Here is a 22790-nt window from a genome sequence, read left to right on the forward strand (position 1 = left end):
CCCATGCCCAACACTTTCAATAACTAATTAAAACTTATCATTATGGGTTAAGCTTGTTTCCAAACAAACTAGTTTGCTTTTCACGATAAATTTTATATATTATAAATACCTGGATGCTCGTGGTGGGACGGTTTGAATTTTGTTTCCTAGAAAACTAAATCCCACTGTCTCAGGTGCGGCGGAACTAATTTTGGGTTTTTTGGCGAATTGTTTTAATTAGATCTTTTAAAAAATTTGAGGTCAAATATATGTATTAATTTTACTAAAAAGTTATTTATTTAAAATCAATTTTTATAGCTTTCTTAGGTGCAAAATTATTGATCAAATTTTTTATATTCTAATTTCATTAATATATTTCTCCCAATATAGCTAAATCATTTAACTTTTCTTATAACTCAATTGATCTTAAATAAGTTTTTATTAATTTAATTTTGAAAAACTTCATCAATTACTAATTTTTCACTTCAATTCACATTTTTTTTACTACTTTTTAACAAAATTAATAATTATAATGTTGGAGAGAAATTTGGGGCCTTCATATATGGTGGTGCACAACTGTCTAAGTTGCCTAGAGGAAGAGTCTGCTCTAATAAATAATTTGCAATTTGGCTTACCCGGCTCTTGTTAAGCGTGTGTATAGTTAATTAACTAGAAGTTCAATTTTCAATGGTCAGGTTGAAAGATGCGCATATCGTTCACTGTAAATTATATGTACAGTAAAGGATATATATATAAGAGCATATCCAAAAGTCTTTATTAATTTTATTTTTCAAATATCTATTTGCTTACTTATGTGGCAAATAAAAGAGTAAAAAAATATGTTATTCTCCAAAAGACTCTTCAAATAGAAATAAATTAATATTATTTTAATTAAATAATTATTTTTTAAAGAAAAAGTCAATAGCAATTAAAGTACTTCTTTCTCTTTCTTCAGTTAAAAATAATAAAATATAAATTGAAGAGGGAGAAATCAACTCTCAAAATTTGAAAAGAGAGAATCATCTTCTATTTAAAAAAATCTTAATTGGAGTATCTTTTAGAGCCTTAAATATTGACGTGACTCTTTAAATAAATAATAAAATCTTATTTGAAGAGTTTTTTGGTGATGCTCTAAGCATTGCATGAAGATTTAAAAGGAATGACTTTAAACAAATCAAGGTGATTGATTGTTATCGTTAACTACCATAATTATTTTTTATTTACGGTCAAAGATCTATTCCTTTATTATATTATATTTTAAAATAACTCTAATATTTAACTTTTTAGTTTAATTAAATAGATTTGTTACGCTTATCTTTGAAATTGAAAGTTTGATTCTCCCTAGATGCGTGAGATCATATTCATTTATAATAGACAACAAATATTTTGACTTTTATACATCAAAACAAGTTATTTATGAGCACTTTTTAATCGTTTTCAAAATGATACAAGAATGAGCAGAAAAAAATTATATCATGTTTTTCACACCCCCCTTGTCCCATTCCTTCCCGTGTGCACAGCATTTAAGTTAAAATAACTTCCCCTTTTAAGATTGGTGCGGAACACAAATTGATCCCCCGATCATTCAACACACACAATTAACTATCTAAAGCGATATTTTTGTCATATATATATATATATGTATGTGTGTGTGTGTGTGTGTGTTACTTTAATAGCAAAATATCAAGTAGAAGGGGCCTGTGCTCGGATTAGCGCACTGATTTATTCATATTTTTTCACCCAACAAAATTTCTATTTGACTGGTTCTTATGATTGTCAACTCATCAAGCAACTATTGTTTCATATAATCACCCTTAATTTTTGGAATGCCTAGCAATCTCAGGCAACTCCCCAAAAAAAAAAAAAAAAATACTTAAAGAAACTTTAGAGCCTATGATATATCTGGGGTAAGTCATTCTATACAATCATAATTTCTTGAATTAGTAATCATTATTAAGGCTTTTAATTATCCATATTGTTAACAATAAACTTGTGAAGTTGGATATCAAATTTTTATTCCAACTAACGTGACAATAATATCAATTCATCATTTAACTGATAAATGAGTAGATTATTAATAATCAATTATCACAGAATTTTAATGAGAAAATGTCACATTTATCTACTACATGTATATAATTTTTACAAGTTTATTGTTGTCTTGATTATAGTTTAAGGATAGTGAAAAAGTAAAAAAAAAAAAAAAGTTAATAATAAATTTGTAAAGTTAGATATAAAATTCGTATTCCAACTCAGGTGACAGTAATAAATTTTTTTTTAATTTAAATGATAAATGATTAGAGTACTAATAATCGATTATCGCATAATTCAACTACGCGCATATAAATTTTATAAGTGTATCATTATATTGATGATAGTTTAGAGATATTGAAAAGAATTTCAAGAAGAAAAAGTAAAATGAACCTGATAAGAATAGTTGGATAAATTCAGCCGCGTATGAGACGACCTATCGTTTTAGTTTATTGATGGGAAGTTCAACATATTTTCTCCCCCCGCACCCCCCCTTTTTTTTTTTTCTCACTTGTCTGCTAATTTATTCATTTGTGTGCATGCACATACGTGTATCCCTCTATTATTTTTGAAAAAGTTTCAGTGCTGCACATGCAACCACGTGGCTATCCTTGAACAATGACTGATTGACTATGACTTCCCTTTGTTTTGATTTCTACCAACTTTTATTCCTTTTTCCTTTTAAACAAAAAAAAAAAAATCTTTACTTTTGTCTGAAGCCACATAAAATAATTGGCAGTTACATATTTTAATCAGACACTCATGTGACTTCAATAGATATGGACACATGAACCACTTCTTAACAGAATTTTTTTCCCCCTTTTTTAAAAGAAGAGAATATAAGTTGGGGAAAAAAAAAAATTCCAACCCAACTTAATCTGTCCACTCAAAGTAGATACGGGCATTTTTCACTCAAAATAACGGGTTTATATAGTTAAGGGAGCACAATAAATTCTCTTCTTCTTTTTTTGTGTGACGTGAGATGTTATAATTAGATTTGATTTACCTTCGCTCACCTCTATAGTTGTAGAAAAATATTTTAAAAAAAATATATAGATAGGAAAACTATAAAATGAAGGTAGCCGAAATAAAATACCATACGAATCCCACCTTCTAAAAGGTGGGCAAGCCGAATTAAACAAAAACTGGTAGGTGGGTGTAACGTGTCATTATTAAATGCCCCAAACCTTCTAGAATATTATATGCCTAAAATACATAAATGGTGTTTTTGAATAGCGATTAATGTACGTATTTTGGGTGTGGGCCAAAACTAATATTTCTATATTAGTTTCCGTTCAACTAATAGTTTTACTATGTACTTATAACTCCATTTGAGTATAATATATAATGATATAGTCGTAATCGTACATATAGAATATATATATTTTTTCCATTATAAATTGAAAATTGTTATTGGATTCTTCATTTTAATTAAATGCCTTAATTAAACACGACAGACTAATCCTATCAGGAGTCAGCATGCCAGTTGACAGGAAAGCACGAACATGTATTTACATTTTGGAGAAATAATTATATAAAAGTTGCATGTCATTCAAGCAAGCAAGCCAAAAAAAAATAAAAAAGTTTCAGCGATTTTAATTCGTAAAAGACTTTGTACTACAACTACAAGGAATTTTGTTGGTTTAAAGGACGAATGAAAAATTGGAACACATTACATGACGTAGAACGAAAGCATTTCCAGAATTTGAGAAAATTGTATTGAATTAATTTCAACTTTTGTAATCAGAGATATTCTAAATGAAAATAAATGAGACAATAAATGTGAACACCCAGAACAACAGTTAAAGAAGCCAATCATAGTCATGGAGACTGCAGAATGAATAAAAAAATAAATTAAATAGGAAGAATTTAATTAATTAACAAAGGGATAAGACCAACGAAGCATATCTATTATTGACTAGACGACAGTGAAGCAGAAGACGATCCAGCAGGGATTTATTTATGAGAAGGGAAATGGTTAGTTGTGCGGCTGACATCACCCATCTTTATTCTTACCAACCAAACGACCAAAGTATGCTTTCACATCTTTATTTCATCTCAATCCCATCTTGTTCTTCTCCTTTCATCACAATCACACGGTCACACCCGCACCTATCAATTATTCAGATCTCATTTTATTATTATTATTATTATTTTTTTAAATAATGATATATCCATTAATTTTTATATAAATCAATATAACATAATTAAATTAAATATTTCTTAATTCATATTATTTTATATTTTTATTTATTTAATTAATAAATTAATATTATATTAATTTATATAAAATAAATTTATATCGAGAGTTATAACTACATCATCACTTTTTTTTGTTTTTTGTTTATAGGTTTATATCAGTGAACGCTTGGTTACACATTAGTCCAACAGATACATAGGTGGCCACCTTGCCCCGCGTTTCTCAATTCATTCAGGTGGTTTTGGTTCTCTAATATTTCACATATCAATTTTATATTTTCATCAAAATTGATGCATAAGAGATTTGGATTCAAATACTGATATAAGTTACGTGTTGATTGGTTTGGTAAATATTAGCAATAGATCCAAATTCGATGTATAATATGTAATTGGTATGCTTTCCCTTTTATTTTTTTCATAAATTTCAGAAAAAAAGCTTATGAGTCCGGCTTCTTTAGTTTATCTTCCGAATAAACTAAAAAGTCCATTCTTCAGCGCCACCAATTCAACAAGGTTCAGTGGCTATCAAAATGTTCCTATTTGAGAAGGGTCAATGACTCTTAAAAATGTACAATTTTAGAATTTCAGAATGGAGCAAATCTTCCAAGTTCCAGTGGTCATTTTCATAAAACCAAAAAGAAAACTCACTACGGCATCCACGTAAAATTAATGAAGCTGTAATGTTTATAATAAGCTATAAGAACGGACAACTTTATGAAAATTTATAAACGCTTACCCATGTTTAGTTTAGTTGGGAGAAATGAGACGGAGGGCCGGGTAGAGGAAACGAGCGAAAAGAGGCTTTTGCTTCTTTTCTTTTTCAACTGCAGATTTATCATTCGACCAACACAGTTTTGGAAAGATTAAAATAGATCTAGCTAACTATACTTTCTGAGTTCACAATTTCAAGAATCCAAAGGTGGTCTGTAGAATCTGTGGAGGTTATTGTCAGCTGTTATTATCGTTGACATGGGCATGGGATTGCTGCTGCAGCTACATGCCAACTTGCTATTCTGAAACCCTAGATTGTAGCACAAGCACGCAGCTCCTGTTTGAGCAGCGCCGGTACTAGGGTTATTATTAGTATTTGCTCCAAAGAACTGATATGATCCCCCTGCTGCTGGCTTCTGATTAATAATCCGAGGCTGCTGTGGAAGCCCGATGGAGAGCTCAAGATTGAGTTCTTGATGAGCTTCTTCTGTTGTGACACCACTGCCACTGGTATTATTTGACGAGTCTTCGGCTGACGAAGGTGAGTGGTAGTTATGATTTTTATCGGTGCCTATGCTTCTACCGGTACTCATTATAAACTCAGGCACCAGCTGCATCACTGGGCGATTACTTTGCACGTTCATTTCAAATTTGTTGCTGCAGTCGGTTTTAGTATTGGTGCTGGTGTTGTTATTTCTTTTGTTGCTGTTGTTGTTGTTGTTGTTGCCGGGGGACGGGGCCGGGACCGGGGCAGAATTGAGTGGACGGTGCGTTTGAGGATCGATTCCACGGCTATAAAGCTTTCTTTTGATGTGAGTGTTCCAATAATTCTTGATCTCATTATCAGTCCTTCCAGGCAACCGTGCGGCTATTAGAGACCATCTGACAATTTCATCATCCAAATGATTAATTATAGATGCATTCAAGATTTGTAAAAATAATACAGTTAAAATTATTGATATTCGATGCAAAAATATATTTGTAATTGATACATACTTGTTACCAAGCAAGCTATGAAAGTTGATGATGAGTTCATCTTCTTCTTCGGTGAAGTTTCCTCTCTTGAGATCAGGCCTTAGGTAGTTTATCCATCTAAGTCTACAGCTCTTGCCACACCTCAGCAAACCTGAACCAAAAGAAATAAAAAGGTTATACATATGTATATGCATGAAAGAAAAAACTTAAAAAGAAAAAGAAGCAAATGAATGAATGGCAATATATATGTTTGTGTCTATATATATATATATATATATATATATAGACAAACACACACACACACACACACACACACCAGCAGCTTTGGGGAGGGATCTCCAACAGCCTTCGCCATGAACTTTGATGTAGTTAATAAGACGCTCATCTTCTTCTTTAGTCCAAGCACCTTTGTTGGTGTGTTCTTTCTCACAACATGGGGATCTACCCATGTTTTGTTTTGTTGCTTTTGATATCTGATCAAATAGAGAAAATTAAGAAAACGGGAAATTGTTTTTGTTGTTGTTAAGGTTGTTGTTGTTTTTTTTTTTTTTTCTGATGGGGAGGTTGTTGTTTCTTGGTGAGGAATGAAGAAGAGGAGGATATAAATGAGAGAGAGAGAGAGAGAAGGGAGAAGAGGGCAAAGCAATTGACTCGGGGACCCTTTGGTGTTTTTTTAAAGTAGTTTTTGTTTTGTTTATTGTTTATTATTTTTATATTTGAAAGGGTATTTGACCGAGTTGGTGAGATAGACGAGTGGTTGCAATTAAGTTAGTGCTGGATTTGGTAGGTAGCTCTACTTTTCATGTTGTTGAATTTACACTTATTTGCCCTTTCAGTCCTCCTCCTTTTGTGATTCTTGTTCCTTTCCCCTCAATTTATGATTCACCCCACTTTAGTTTTGTTCTCAACACATTCAAATTAAAATCTATCTGTATCAAAACGATGGTAACGCTGCTTATTTCTAGCTACTTAGTGCACAACATGCCTAGTAATGATTATTTTCTATATATAGGTAGGTAATTTTAGATAAAACGATAAATTTTTAGCTAAAATGGGATATAAGATGAAAGCATTGCTAGTGAAATCATATTTCCACCTTCACTTCAAGGTTGCTTCAAGATATATATTTCATTAATATTATCTTTATTTAGTAGTAGTAAAACAAACGTTGGGAGATTCAAATTACATGAATTCTGCTTTGAAATAACAGATGACTTGGCCTTACAACCTTTGTTTTTCTATCTAAAGCATTAAAGGGGACCGAAAAGCAAAGAGAATGACAATGGATGATTTTGGTGGTCATTCATGCAAGCAAGACAAAATGAAAGGCTCTTCCTCTAGCAAAATCGTTTGCAAAAATATTAAGGCAAGGCGTCACGCCACCAACTCATCATAACTCACTCAGTCACTCTTATGGCTTCTTCACTTACGACTTTTTTTCTATTATTTGGTCTTTCTACTTTCTACCCAACTCTTTTAATTAAATTATTAATAAATTTTCCAAAAAGAGAGATTCTAGAAGACCTCCTCTACTTTTTCCACTTCCTCTTGTCAATTTTTGGTTTAATGCAGGTAACTAACTTCCCCCACCATATATAATATATTGAAACATTAACTGTGCTCACCTCTTTCATTAATTAAAACTTATTGTAATTTCGTGAATAAGAACGGTCATCGAACCAAATAATTTCATTATAAATTATTTCAAAGAAAGTATCCGGTTGTCCTTTCACATCATTCTTGGCTCATAGACTTGGGAGAGCCCACGATGGGTTATTATTAATTGAAAAGAATACTTGACTAGACTCAACTTATGATGGATATTAGTAGGACAAATTAACAATAACAAAATAAACTTACCAACTACAATTAATTTAGAAATTTATGTCATTTTCACAAATCAACCAACCTGCTCGCCTATCTCATCCATTTTTCTAGAAACAGAGTATGTCACTAAAGCCGGCCAATGTTAATATAATTTAGAGAGTATGGTTGTTCCTAACTTCACTATTTAATTCATCTATGTGTTATGTACATTTGTAAATCTTCTAGAAGGATTATGAAAATTACATTTATATAAAGTAAATTAATGGGCAGAAATTGGAGAATCTTTTTAGGTTGGCGACCCACCCCCATCTCCATCTATTTGAGAACAACAAGTGGGCCTTTCTTTTGCTGTATGCTCCTCTCCTGCCATTGCCCATCATCGATTTTCTTTTAATTCTTCAGTGGTCTTTCTTCTTCTACTTTTAAATAATTGTTGTTTTTCTTGATGGGTTTCTTCAATATATTCTTATCTAAAATTATTCTTTTGACCACATATATCAATTCCAACATAGGAAGATTTCGAAAATGGGTCCACAGCGCATCAAATTAGGCACACCAAAAAAAGTGTAAGGTCATCGTCTTTTAATTTTTTCAACTATAAAATATCCATATATATGTATAGGACTGTTCATTAATTACTTTAATGATAAGGATGTTACTGGCACGATCTTGTAAAGGATCCAATCGTAATGTTGGGTGTATACGTGTAGAATTGGTGTCCAACGCGAGACTTATCACAATGTACAGGTGATTTTCGATCCAAATAGGTAGAGATTTATGATATTAGAAAGTATTAGATTTGGGAACCAAAAGAAAATGTAAAGAGATAAAGAGAGCCAAAAATTTTGTAGCTTTAACCTAAATTTTCATTCCCAAAAAAAGCTGAAAAACTTTTATAATATGAGACTTTCCTTCACTTATTGATCTCATGAAAAACCTTTTGCTTTCAGATAAATACTATTAATTATATCCGTTACTTGTAGGAAGCATATAATTTCAAATTTGATGTACGAGTTCTTATCATTTAGTTTATTCTTTATATTAATAAAGTAATAGATCTGTTACTCAAAATTGTTATTATTATTATTGCTAATATATATATATATATATATATATATATGAGTGATGATACAGCTACAAATTCTTGTACAAACTTATTTTATACAAACTGATGTAGTATTAAATTATTGGTTGAATAAAAATATAAAATAATAAAAATAAATCATGTGAGCCAAGAGATATTTAATTCAAATAATTTTATCATGTCACATCAATTTGTACAAAATAAATTTGTGCAAGAGTTTGTAGCTATATCATTACTCTTACTTGATAATCCCAATGTTAAAATTTGAAAAATAAAATTTTTATTTTTTACACCCATTAAATACCAATATACTCTCTTAGTGTTTATTTAGGGAATATAATTTTTATTTTTATCTATTTTTTTTGTTTAGAACAAAATCAAAATAGAATAACTCTTAGAAATCAAATTATGTTGTTAAACCTTTTTTTTTTCCTTTTCTAGACTTGTCTATTTTCATTATTGAATTAATTACAACCCACAATCCATTTCTGAAATTCTGCAGGCAGGTATTAATGGAGCACAGAGTGACCCGATTCCACGTAATTTGAAAGATTAAATCTCATTGTATGCAGTTGAGAATTGAAAGATTAAATAAAATAGTGTAAACAAATCGCAAATTTTTTTCTAATATTATTACCTTGATGACTTGTTCGCATAGTTTTGATTATTGATATGAATAAAGAAAAAAAAATTAAAATCAGATGAGTAGTGTTAAATAGGTTTACTTAGGGGTAAACCTAAGTTTATTAAAAATAATAATTATATTTAATAAAATAAATAATATCATATTTATTAAAATCGAATCGAATGGAACCATTGATTCAGATCAGTTTGGCTCATTTGGTGGCTCAATTTATTTGCCTACCCCTAGGTTTACCAAAGTTAGATAAGTTATAGATGGGTACAAAGAGAAATTCCTTTTCAATCAAAGGCCCTTATTAAATTGTCCATAATACTAATTTAATGTTATAGGTATACTAATTTAATGTTATAGGTATTTTAGTAAAAAAAATAAAAAATCATCAAAGTATGGATAAGATGAATATTTTAATAAGTTGTAGCAACCTCACCCAAAACGGTTACATTGAAATTTAACTTATTTGAATGTGAATTTTACATTTATCACCCGTGAAATCAGAACTCTAATTCCTTGATTACTGGTTTGCGTATGCGCATAAACCTAAAACCTGAAATTGGACTTCACATGCAAATAGGAAATACTACGATTTTGGTTGTGGACGTGGGAGTTTATTATAAAATATTGTGTCGAAAAGCACATGTAGATCACACGTAGATCCCCTACACCGACGGCCTGCAGCGAGCCTGATCACGTGGTACGTAATTAGGTATTACTATTTACTCCTAGAAATTGAAATTTGTTGACTTCATCCGAACAAAACGTAAATTTCCAGCCATTTACTATTTAGATTCCTATTTTCTTTAATTTCATTCCAGCTAAGAATTTAAAATGCATTTTCATAACGACAACGTTTAACTCACAAGATTCCATCCCCACTGCATGTTTTTTTTTTTTTTTTTTTTTTCTATCGAATGGCAATATTGAATGGGGATTCTGATTCTTCCACCCATCTTTTACGCTTGATACACATTTGATGGCCGTATCGGTGTCGCCTATATGAAGCTCTCACGGATCACAAGATCAAAAACAAGATAATTTAGATTTTGTCGAAGAGTGGTGGAACCTCCAACTTTCCTTTTAAACTCTTAAGAAACCTCGTTTTTTTTTTTTTAATTATTCTTTTGTCTCTTTCTTTTATGAAATTATATGAAAAAAAGGACAGAAATTACAAAATAATTTTGATTAAATTTCACTTTCATTTAGAATAAATTTTTGTAAACATACTTTTTCATAATAAAATTATTGTCATTGGATAATTTATCTCTTTATTTATTTCATATTTATTTCGATTTCATCAATAAAATTAATTATCTCATATTTAGGATTAAAAAAATAGTTAGGGTTTATGAGTAACAATAGAACCACGATTTCAAAGGTGGTGTGATATAAGGATATTGAAGGGGTGTGAAAAGCATAACGCTTTACCGAAAGGGGTGTGACTGAGTTGGTAAACCCAAATGAAACAAGACTGAGAGCCCAACAAAACAAGATGAAACTTTTAATGACCGGTTTAGCTATTGGCACCCCTCGAAATATCTTGTAAAACCCCTCCTTCATATTTACCATTTTAGTCACAATTGAAAGTACATAAAAGAACAACAATGCATCTCTTTACCGCTGACTATAATATTGCAGGACCCAATCACGTTTAATAACACAACATAAAATCAGTAACTTCACTCACTTCGACGCTTAATTCTCAGTTAATTGATAAATAATTTTCTTGTAACTACTCCACTTTTTATCATTGGGAAATTACTAGTCAAATTTCCATAAAATAATGTTTTTTAAAGAAAAAAAATCATATGGGTTTAAGTCGCGAAAAATATAGATAATAATGCGGGTTTCGTTTTCAAACTTTAATGAATATTTTTAATAAATCAAATCACAAAAAAGAAAGGCCATATTCTGATATTGCACACTCATGCAACAACGAAGCTGTGGGATTTTTATTAGGGAAGAAGATAGAATCAATGATTCAAAGGTATTTAAGGAATAAAAATAGGCTTAAGCAAATTTTTTTTTTTTAATTTTAATTATTTAACAGGGTGCTGATGGGAAAGGACAAGAGGTTATTATAGGGTGTGCCAATAGTTCCAACTCTTTAATGAGAGGCGCCAAAGTAATAAGAGAGTAGTACTATTAACACCCTTCATTATCCTCAAAACACCCCTTTTATTTATGTAATTACATATAAGAATAAATATATAATTTTAATCAAACACATCAACTGTTTCGCCTCTCTTCGAAACCTATGCATATATTTTTTGTTTTCTTTGCAAGCTATCTTTCTTTGAATATATCAACGAGTCATTTCTTCATTTCTTTTGTTTGCGACTCTTCAAACTTCATCTATCCAATTGTTCTATTAAAATAAATTTTATTTCATTTTCTTTCTTTAGCGATTCAGTACTCTCATACTATTATTATTTTTAAATGAATTGTTCTAGTACTTAAAGCCTATTTAAACTAAAATAAAATAATGTTTATTTTAAATAAACGATTAGCACTAAAAGATTTATTACTCAAAAAATTTATTTGTGTGGAGGATATATAGATGAACAAGACTGTAGGAGAAATTTCATTTTGTTCTAGGTGTGAGAGATCCCAACATACATATAGTAGATGGGGGCTTTAGAGGAAATTTTTTTTTTATATATATATTAATTGAAAAAAAAGGGATTGCATAAGAAATTTTAAGGGATGTTAGAAGCTCTACTCATAATAATTTTTTTTCGAGTAATTCTTTTAGTAATATTGAACGTTAATGGCCCAACAAAAACAAGAGGGGGAGCACGAGCAACAAAGTAAACGAATAATTCTCCCTAGTCACAGACATGGAAGAACCCAAGTTATTTATTTATTTATATATATATATATATATATATATATAGAGAGAGAGAGAGAGAGTACATTACTTCCATGATTGCATGCGTAGCATTTAACAAATCCTGGTACAAAAGCAGCGGCGACGGAATCCCCGGCATCTGCCCCCAGTGAAACCTTCGGTCCTGCAAACCAGATCACAGTTGTGGGATCTCACGCATGTACCATGAAACCTATGGCTCTGTGACTCGCATAGCCTCGCCTCAGTCTACAGCACTGTCATTTCTGCTTGTACAAATTTTAACATTTTAAACAAACTAATAAACGAACTTCAGTTTAAAATTAGCTTTTTGACTAACAGACATGATACATGCATGAGATAATTACAAGTACTCATAGTCATATAATTAGAGAGAGCAAGACTTACGAGAGGTCAACAAAATCGGCAGCAACAAGGGAAGTCCAAAGGATCTCCTATCCATCTCTCTCGGTTGTACGATTAAGGTTTTTTACTGTATTTTTAATCAGAAATTGCAGGTGAGCTAAGACGGAGAGCTTGAGTCGCTAAATAAGATTTCTGAAGATTGGAGGCGTATCGGCAAAAACAGGATTGTGTACAAGTGGGGCTTGCAGTGATGTGCACCCGGCCACTCCATGCATGTCCATCCTTGTATCTTTGACACGTACGTATTATAATAAGAGTTGTACAATTCACAATGAAGTTTAATTTAATAAGTCGTGAGCTTCTCGTCGTGTATGATAAGCCAGGTTAACACATAGGTCTGCTTTTGAGTATGAGGTGGAGTAGTTGGAGCTTTTCAAATGTAGAGCATTAAAATATTTGATGAATACTAATTATTGTATTTTAAAAATTAAATTTATATAATTTTTTATTTATATCGTGAAAATTTTATTATATCTTTAAAATTATTATTAAAATTTTATATTTATTATAAATTATTAATTTTTATTTTATAAATATTATTATTTTTACAATAATTATAATTTAAAAAATATAGTACCTCGATCCCAAACAGTATCTTAATATATCTTATCTTTTTATGTAACTTTTCAAAGTCTCTTTCATGCATCAAGGCTAAGGGGAATTTAAATCATGGGTACAAGAATCTTTACATGTAAACAATTTTTGGCATAAATTAATTATAATTTTATTTTATTTTATCTTATTTTGGAAATTAAAGAAACAAAACGACAATGGTATTCTAAAAAATGAAATTTGTTTATAAGTCGTTTTTTCTACATGTTTCCATCCTTTGTTTGTATTGCTTCAAATTGATCTTGAATTCTCCATTCTAATATGATTCCTTATAGATGTAATGAAAATACATACACCGGTATTCACACCACATTAAACACCGAACGGTGCCTTTTGAACACACTATAAAAGGTCACTGTTGAACGCATGGCAAACAACACGCGCAGTTGAGACAACACACAGCAACTCACAACACACGATTCTTCCTCTCACTCACACCAAATCCACACCTCAAGCCGCAAATCTGACCAGCCAATTCTCCCACACCACTCTCTGTTCCGACCTTCGACTCTCCCTCACGGTGCCTCTGATAGTCGATTCTCCCTCACGGTGTCTCATTCTCTCGGCTGTGTGAGAAACAATTAGTTCTTTGCCAACTAATTTACCCAATCAAGCATTTGAATACACTGAATCTTTGGCAGTTGGCACACACTTCAGCTCAATTTCTCCATAAATGTCTGTGGTCTATGTGTGGTCTTTTAATTTCACTTTCAATGAAATAAATAAATATATAAAACTAATATTAATTCTGCATGTCATCTTTCTCTTGCTTCGTAACAATATTGAAATAAACCAATATACAACACATGGGCAGTAAAAAAAGGAGCAAGATGAGATGCACGAGCGACGGGAGACGACGGGAGAGAGAGCAGAGCATAGAGCGGTGAGATTTGCGCGAGAGTTGTGTGAGTTGCGCGCGTTGTGTGAGAGGTGGGCCTCGGTGCGAGAATTTATTGTTAGCTGAAAACGCACCGTTCGTTGCTATGTGTGGTGTTAAATGTGGAGTGAATCTCATTTTCGAAATACATAGTCTAAAATGGAACGTTACGATCAGAAGCTAGTAAAGGATTCAAAGTCCTCTAAATATATGTGACATTAAAAAAAAGATCAAACCTTGTTTATGATTTTAGCGATGTCATTTAATTTACTTTCTTTCCTTATAATTTCCAACCGTTAATTTAACTCATTTTATTTTATTCGACTCTGCAACAACTAAGGAAAAGTCACGACTGCTCTGCTACTGCAGAAAGTATTGGTCATTTTCTGTTAATTCCTCACCATGATATATAATCTAATTTATTTTTTTTAAGCCAAGGTAATCTTTTTAATTTCTTTTCAAATAAAAAATGCATTTCAATGACAATTATTTTAAAGCATATATTAGAAAGAGTTTCCTTGATATATATATATAACAACAAAAAAATCATTAATTCAAGAGATGGCAAAATGTACCCACCATTAAAAGTAAATACATTCAATCAAACACTGGGCTTAAACTAAAGTTGAGTTGAGAAACTAACCCTTTCAGTCGTATTAATTAAATGTTATTAAATAATTAAGTTTGCTTCCGCTTGAGTTACCGATTCGAACGCTAATTAAGAAATGGTTTCTTACAAAATGAACAAGGAAAACAAAACGCTAAGATATGGTACGTAATAATTAATGAAGCTCGCTACAACCCACAGCCAATCATATTTTATATTGTTAACTTTTTTATTTTTCCGTTAAAGAAAGAAGAGTACACAAACATTGATCCGGAATTGGACATAGGAATTCAAACTCATTCATTCATCCAAACAAGCGAAACAAAAACTACAAGACGATATGCTCTTTCATTAGGCAAGCAGCTGGAGTATCAATACCAGATGATACACAAATTAAGCAAAACCAAAACGAAAGAGCATTCCTTATTTGTAACTAATATTAAGCTAGCCCTAAGACACCGCACTTAAAACTAGCACGAAGAGTAGCCAGCCATGCATTATTGAGGGACAAGTGGCAAAAGAGAGCACACAAGCAAGACCGACAACGGGAAATTAGCAAAGCTTTGAGCAAAAGCAGCGGCGACGGGCTCCACGGCATTTGCCACCAGAGAAGCCTTCGTTTCTGCAGACAAAAGCACAGTTGTGGTGGCTAAAGCATGCGCCATGGAAATGATGGCTCTGTGACTGACACACCCTACCCTCTGCCGGCACCATCATCTCTTCTGCCATTTTAAGTAATAGTAATTAAAAACAAAACTAACAATAAAGAAAAAAAATTAAGATGCAGAAAAAAAAAAGAAAGCTATATAGTATATACATATCACTGCCATTTTATTAAATCAGCCCACGTGTATATGCGGAGGGCGGTTAAATTAATTTGTGCATCTTTCGCTATTTTCTGAAATATTTAAAGAAACAATGCAATGCATGTGTGCATGTAAAATGGAGGAGATATAGGGTCTTACGAGAAGCGAATAGAATGAGCAGCAGCAAGAAAATCCCAAAGAAACTCTTCATATTTATTTTTTCTTTTAGCTCGTAAATTTTCGCAACCACAATCACAAATATAATATATGAGAGTGATCAGCCAGAAGTTGAACAACAATGGGCTTCTTACCCCGCGATATATAGATGCTTCAGTTTGCTGAAGCCATAAGCCAGATAAAAAGTGGCGGGCAGCGCACAACGCGCATACAGGACACTTGATGTTTGTCGGCTTTTGCTCCATTTCTATAGTTAAGAAAAAAAACACAAAAGTCAGGTCTCTGCCGGGCGGCAGAAAGATTTGATTAAAGTGTCTCTAGTCACGTGCACCGGCAGACAGATAAGTCGATCTGTATGTGACGTGACTCATGAAGAGCTGTGCCTATTATTTTTTGTGGTTTTTAATTTTGAACTTTGGATCCAATTAAGTACGGTCGGTTAGATTAAAATGTCTTAGCATTTACCTTGAACTTAATAGGGACTCTGCCCTTTTCCACTCTTGGAACTGGGAAATGGTAGTACATGGGGAAACTGCCATATCTTTGCTTTAACAGTGAGAATCTGTTCACGTGCAATGTCAGATCATTTGCAGTGAATAATTCGACTGTACAAAATGCAAAACGACATGGTAATGTGATGTGGCCACTGAGCATAAGATGAAAGAGCATATAGGAGCGGTGCGTGGGTAACCCGAATTACAAGACCATGGACCATTTGGCTCGGTTAACCATGCGCAGTGCAACCCGACAGCCAACGTGCCGTGTGAGAGTAAGCGGTGCTGTTTACGACGCTGTTTATCCTAAGTTTTTTTCTTTCTGATGAATGATGATACATGATAGGTTAGGCTTTTCCTTGATCTCTCACATTTTTTAAAGGTCAGCTATAAGTGAATATCGAAACCAGTATACGTGTACCTGATTCGGCTTTGGGCTAGGCAGGTTCTGTTTTGGACTTAAAATTTCAAACTGTCCGAATAATTTATTAGTCCCAATATTTCGGACAAAAAGTAAGAACGGTGATATTCGATTACTTAAATTTATTTCGGGAGTCCTCATTTTTACTTAATATTATTTATTTTAGAATTATTCTTATTAAAAAAATATATTATAATTTTTTTTATCAAATTCTTAAAAGATTAACTTCTCATTTCTCACATCTCTCATTTTTTCTAATTGATTCATAATTTGAAATAAATATTAACTCCTCATTAAATCCTAACGTGAAATTAAACAAAACTTTAATCAATCCCATAAAGTATAACCAATATCATCAATAAGAGTAAAATCCAGCACTTGTTCATAGAATTTAACAAAACAGCGCTGTTATATGCCCCAAACTTAACCCCAAATTTGCGCCTCGAATTTTGCCAAAACGGTCGTTTTTTCTTTTTAATTGTAGCTGTGTAGCACATGTGTGTGAGCATTGTTGATTAAACCGAACGACGTCGCTTCTTCAATTCATTGCAGCTGTACAGCACGTGTTTGTCCTTCTATTTACTTTCGTTTCAACCCAACACTCAACACTCTATGCAGCTCGCTTCAATTCATTGCAAACTGCAAAACCAAACGACGTCGCTTCTTCAATTCATTGCAGCTATGCAGCACGTGCTTGTCCTTCTATTTGCTTTCGTTTCAACTCAACACTCAACACTCTGTGCAACTTGCTTCAATTCATTGCAAACTGCAAAGCCCAAATGTAAAACTGCAAAATGGCAACTGGTTTGTGAAAGTACTGAACCTCTACATTACAAAACCCGTAAGCATTTATTGTTCCTACATTAATTTGTTGAGCTGTTTCATTTTAATTTATGAATCTTGATCTAGCAAACCGTGAGCATTTGTATGTCAATTATTGTATTTTATTTGTTTCAGTTTGCTGAACCGTGATAACTAATTAATAATAATTAATTTGTTGAACCGTTAATTAATAATATCTATTTATATTTTAATTTGTTTCTAAACTTAATGAATTAGGGATAAGTAATTAATAATATTTAGTTTAAATTTTTATTTGTTTCTAAACTTAATGAATTTGGTATAATTAATTAATCATATTCTGAATTATTATAATTTGCAGTAATAATGGACGAGGTTGATGAATTGGAGGTTGATGAAGTGGAGGAATTGCAAGATTTACATGAGGCTAATTTTGAAGGAAATAATGAAAATTTGGTGGATAAAGTTGAAGAGCCTAAGATTGAGATGTGTTTTAATAGTTCAGATGAAATGTTTGAATATTCCATTACCTCAGATGCAGAAATATCGGTGATGGTTGTTCCGTCGGTGATTGTAGATTTTTGCGGGTGTGAAAGACTGAGATTAAACAGAGATTGAGAGAGAGATTTTGCTAGCGTTGTCAAAAAGAAAAGTTAAACGGTGTGTTTTCTATTTTATTAAAATGGAGTGTTTCAATTCGGGGTGCAATTCAGGGTTAAGTTTCGGGGGGAAATAACTTTTTCCTTAAGAAAATCCAATATTCATACTCATCATGTGTTGGTAAAGGTGATGGATTGATAATTAAAAAAAATAGATGGTGATAATGATGAATTTGTCATTGATGAATATAGTGGTGGAGTACATGGTTAGGATGGAGTGGGGGGAGGGGGGGGGGGGTAGGGAGAGAGAATAAATAAAATAATTTTTTTAATAAGGACAATTTTGAAGAAAAAAAAGAGTAGATTTTTTTTTTTAAATAAAACTATCTGAAACATTCATGAGTGTCAACATTTTTTTCTGATCATACAATTTCACCCTTAGTGGTTGTTTGATGCTAAAAATATGAATACTTCTAATTATTTAATTAATTAAATAATTTTTAATCGTAATCAATTGAAAAAATTAAAAACAAAATTGTAGAAAAAAGTAATAGAATTATAATTTATTAATTAATTATGAAAATTTTCAGAATTGATTAAAAAACTATTCACTTAGTTTAAAATATTATGAAAAGTCCTTACTTTTTTATAATTTTAAATTTTATTTTTTAATTAATTATGATTGAAAATTGTTCAATTAAATTAAAGAAGTAAATGTGTTCATATTTCGAACATCACCAAAAGTAAAATGGTAAAATTAACATAAAAGTTGACACTCGCGAGGTTTGGATATCTCTTAAAACATGAGAAGGTTTCATTAATTTTGTTAAACAACAATGATTTCACTCATTTTTCCTGATCCTGAAAAGTAATAGGAAAAATTAATAAAATTACAATTAGCAAAATGATTTGAAGGGATCAAATATCGAAAAGTAAGGGTATGTTCGATATTATTTCTGAATTTGTATTTTCTAAGAACAAAAATGAAAATGAAAATGGTATTTTGCAGTTGCTGTATTTCAAATTTAAGTATGCATTTGGTATCATTTTCTGTTTCCTGTATTTAAAAATTGAAAACAGTAATATGCATTTGGTAGAAACAGTTGAAAATGATAAAACAGAGAATATGTGCGGTAGTACCTTTTCCAAAAACAATTTTTACTAAGCATTTACATCATACTTATAATTAAAAAATAATTATTTAGCTAATACATACACAAATACACCATAATAATTTAAACAAAATTATTATAAAAAAATTACATGATGATAAAGTTTTAGAATTAACATTAATTAAAAAAATTACATGGTCATTGTTTTTTACACTATAATAAGATATCTATTACAACACATGATTTAAACAAAATAATTATAAAAACTTACATGTTAGACGTTATGCATTACGTGTGTAATTATGTCACATAGAGCGCAGCGGCTGGGCGGAGACGAAGCAGCAGCGGCTGGGCGAAACAGAGCAGCAGTGACTAGGCAGAGATGGAATAGCAGAGGCTGGGTGGAGACAGAACAGCAGTGGGGAGCATGGGCGGACCCAATTAAGGTCCAGGAGGGGCTTCAGCCCCCCCTGGACCATTAAGTTTTCTTTTAAATGTACCCCAAGTCCCTTATGAAAATGTTAGATAAAAGAATTTGGACACATCTTTCATATATTAAAAGCCTTGTGGTTTAATGGTAAAAGTGTTATTTAATGATTTTAAAACCTTGGTTCAAATCCCATTAGTCACATTATTTTATTTTTTTTAAATATTTTGTAGAAACTACTTCGAAAAATAATATTTTCACGCATTTAAAATAATACTTCAAAAAATGATATTTTCACGCATTTAAAAATAATAATTTGTTACTATTATTATTTAGAATTTAAAAAAAAGTAATAAAATTTGAGTTTATAAGACTTAAAATGTATTCGAGTGAACATTAAAAAATTTAAGTTAAATAAAATTTTTTGAACTAAGCCCCCCCTCATTTTAGTTTTTGGGTCCGCCACCGGTGGGGAGACAGAGCAACGGCAGTGACTGAGTTAAATTAGCGACAGCAACTGGCACGCCAAGAGAGAGTAGATCGAGAGAAATAAGGAGAGAGAATGATGTTGGATGAAGATAAGAGGAGAGAAAGGGTGCAAATTTGCTGCAACTGGATTGAGAAAGGTGAGGGGGAAGAGAGAATGTTGATGGAGAGATAAGGATTGAGGGGAGGATTTACGGTTACGGTTGATTTTGATTTTTAATTCATTTTTAGGTTTAGTTTTGTAATATTTGGAGAACATGTTTAACATGTTTTCAGTTTACTAGTTATAATAATGAATCTGAATTTTCTATTTTGTAATCTATTTTTTGGATATAAGCCACCGAACATGTATTATATATGTACTATGAAAATGAAAATGAAAACACTGCCTGCAAAATAGTACCAAACGGGCCCTAATTGACTATTGCCAAGCAAATCGATCCATCCGTTTGGATCGCCTTATTGGGCCTATATGGAGGCCCAATTTAAGCCACATGGTCAAGCAAAACTAATTCGTCAGCAAACGTCTCCTTTCCAAGGGACATGCAAATTTGCAACTTGCAAGCATCGTAGTAATTCCAGTTCCTAAAATTATTGAGAAAATGGCATATACCGAATTTCTCGGGTAAAAGAAAGGAGAAATTTGCACAACCATTCATTTACAGTATTAAGCGAAAGAGTTCAAACGAGGAGCACATAATGATATTTATAAAGCTCTATCAATAAATAAATAATATGTATAAAGCATTGAAATGCATTTTAACTTCATTTGAGTTAAAATGGAATTGGAAGCCTCAAAGCATCATGCAAGCTCCTATCCAAGCCCAGGAACAATTCTATCGAATTCTGCAGAGGTAACGGTTAAAAAAATAATTTGCTCACCCTCTACTTAAAAAGAAAAGGGGGGAAAAAACAAGGATATCAATAAAAATTATCAGCGATTTCATATTTAGCTTAATTAAAATCAAAACTCGACCATCTTCTTCGGCTTTAGAATATCATTAAATTTTCTTTTTTAAAAAAAAAAAAAAAAGAATTTCATTACCATTTTTTTAATTTTAATTTATAATTTGAGACATGAACAAAAATGTGGGATGTGCAAGATTTTATTGTCCTAGGATTTTCCTTGACCGGACCTCTCGACTACCCAGGTTATGACCCAAGAACGAACTGCCTTATTGTTGGGCCCTCTGAGCCCAAAACCTCATATCCCGTGTTGGCCCAGTAGGATTACTCCATGAATGCTTGAGAATCACCGATAACACAATTCTTTCTCAATAAGAAAAACAGGAGTAATTGAAAAATGTTCATAAACAATATAAAGAAGATGACAAAATTCTTTCTCAATAAGAAAAAGAGGAGTAATTGTACAAGTATTTGAAACATAAAAAAAGAAATGATACAGTTAGCATAATTTGGGAATAATAAATATTTATATTATTTTACAATCAATCTCTCTTAATCAATAATTAAGATGAAGACATTCATCATTTGATTGATTTTTTTTTCATCAATATTATTTGATTCTTGTCATACTCTCTCAAGCTGGAGTCATTTGAACTCCTAACTTGCCTTTGAAAATTGTAAATCCTTCATTTTTATTTACCATCTCATCCAAGTATCGTACAACAAATTAGAAAGCATTCAATTCATGTTTGTCTAAGAAATCTATCAATTGTTTTCGCGTACACCTTTTTTTTTATTTAGACCATAAAAAATTATAAGTAATAAATTTTTTTTCTATCAAATAAACTTTTTAATATGAAAGCCGTTCCTGTGATTTTTTTTAAAGGAAATATTCACTTCTTTAATTTTGTCATGGGATTCTTCCATTTAAAAAATCATTCCATTGATCTTTCAAGAAGAACATTAATTTTGAGGATTCATTTTTGTTTCCTTTCTCTTTTGACATTATTTCCTTTGTGACGGTGAAAATGGTGGTTTATGGTGCCGTCGAATAATTTTTTTAAAAAAAAGAAATTGAAGAACAATTAAAAAAGAACTCACATCTCTTTCCTTTGGGCCACAATGCTCCAAAAATCAATCATCAATATGGTGGCGAAATCTAAACCCACAAATTTAAGGACTCTTAAACCTGCTTTAATACCATGAAAACTTTTTAGAAATAATATAAAGACTATAAAATTTACTGTTATTAATTCATGAGGATAAATGCTCCATTTATTAAAGTATTTAAAACATATAAAAGGGAATAATACAATTAATATTATTTCGGCATAATGACAGATTAACAAAAATTGAGTCAATTGATTTACAATCAATCTTTCTTTCTTTACCGATAATTAAGATGACAATATATCATTTGATTGATTATTTTGTTTCCATTAATATTGTTTGATTCTTATCATTAATGACATAAAATTCTTACCCCTAGAAGCACAATAGGGTGCGGTCCTCACAGCTAACAACCCTAGCGGCCCTTACGGAGAAGTCACCTTCATTCATAGATGAGACTTTGTTTTGGAGCTATCGTTCACTGATCAATAATTTTAAATATCCGATCAAATTCTGGCATCGGCTGATTTTTACTTTTTTTAATAAATAACGGAAAATTATTATGATTTCTTGTAAACATTGCTTTTTCTACCTGCCTGAAACACAAATTGTTCATATAAAGCCTATTTAGATAGGAA

At 31.5% G+C, this 22790-nt stretch overlaps 3 protein-coding genes across 3 annotated transcripts; all 3 read right to left on the reverse strand.

Moving 5' to 3' along the window:
- Positions 1–4687: 4687 nt before the first annotated feature.
- On the reverse strand, positions 4688–6584 carry LOC18037871 (myb-related protein 308). The gene is made up of 3 exons (XM_006426355.2): positions 6212–6584; positions 5917–6046; positions 4688–5802 (listed from the first exon to the last, which is right to left on the reverse strand). Exons 1-3 carry the CDS (start codon positions 6342–6344, stop codon positions 5115–5117), a joined length of 951 nt encoding a protein of 316 aa, XP_006426418.1. The 5' UTR covers positions 6345–6584; the 3' UTR covers positions 4688–5114.
- A 5803-nt stretch (positions 6585–12387) lies between these two features.
- Positions 12388–13887, reverse strand: LOC112096772 (defensin-like protein 1). The gene is made up of 2 exons (XM_024180445.1): positions 13798–13887; positions 12388–12540 (listed from the first exon to the last, which is right to left on the reverse strand). Exons 1-2 carry the CDS (start codon positions 13885–13887, stop codon positions 12388–12390), a joined length of 243 nt encoding a protein of 80 aa, XP_024036213.1.
- Positions 13888–15089: 1202 nt separating this feature from the next.
- On the reverse strand, positions 15090–15923 carry LOC18036667 (defensin-like protein 1). Its single transcript, XM_006426357.2, has 2 exons — positions 15779–15923; positions 15090–15535 (listed from the first exon to the last, which is right to left on the reverse strand). Exons 1-2 carry the CDS (start codon positions 15828–15830, stop codon positions 15366–15368), a joined length of 222 nt encoding a protein of 73 aa, XP_006426420.1. The 5' UTR covers positions 15831–15923; the 3' UTR covers positions 15090–15365.
- Positions 15924–22790: the final 6867 nt, after the last annotated feature.

Source organism: Citrus clementina, unplaced genomic scaffold, assembly GCF_000493195.1.
Source record: "Citrus clementina cultivar Clemenules unplaced genomic scaffold, Citrus_clementina_v1.0 scaffold_7, whole genome shotgun sequence".
NCBI classification, from domain to species: Eukaryota; Viridiplantae; Streptophyta; class Magnoliopsida; order Sapindales; family Rutaceae; genus Citrus; species Citrus x clementina.

Coding starts and splice junctions, on each gene's coding strand:
- LOC112096772 (XM_024180445.1), bottom strand. CDS start 13,887: ATGAGACACCGTGAGGGAGAATCGACTATCAGAGGCACCGTGAGGGAG. Junction 12,541..13,797: donor TGGTGTGGGAGAATTGGCTG/GTCAGATTTGCG, acceptor ACAGTGCTGTAG/ACTGAGGCGAGGCTATGCGA.
- LOC18036667 (XM_006426357.2), bottom strand. CDS start 15,830: ATGAAGAGTTTCTTTGGGATTTTCTTGCTGCTGCTCATTCTATTCGCT. Junction 15,536..15,778: donor GCTCATTCTATTCGCTTCTC/GTAAGACCCTAT, acceptor TTAAAATGGCAG/AAGAGATGATGGTGCCGGCA.
- LOC18037871 (XM_006426355.2), bottom strand. CDS start 6,344: ATGGGTAGATCCCCATGTTGTGAGAAAGAACACACCAACAAAGGTGCT. Junction 6,047..6,211: donor ATCCCTCCCCAAAGCTGCTG/GTGTGTGTGTGT, acceptor CTTTTGGTTCAG/GTTTGCTGAGGTGTGGCAAG. Junction 5,803..5,916: donor CATAGCTTGCTTGGTAACAA/GTATGTATCAAT, acceptor TGAAATTGTCAG/ATGGTCTCTAATAGCCGCAC.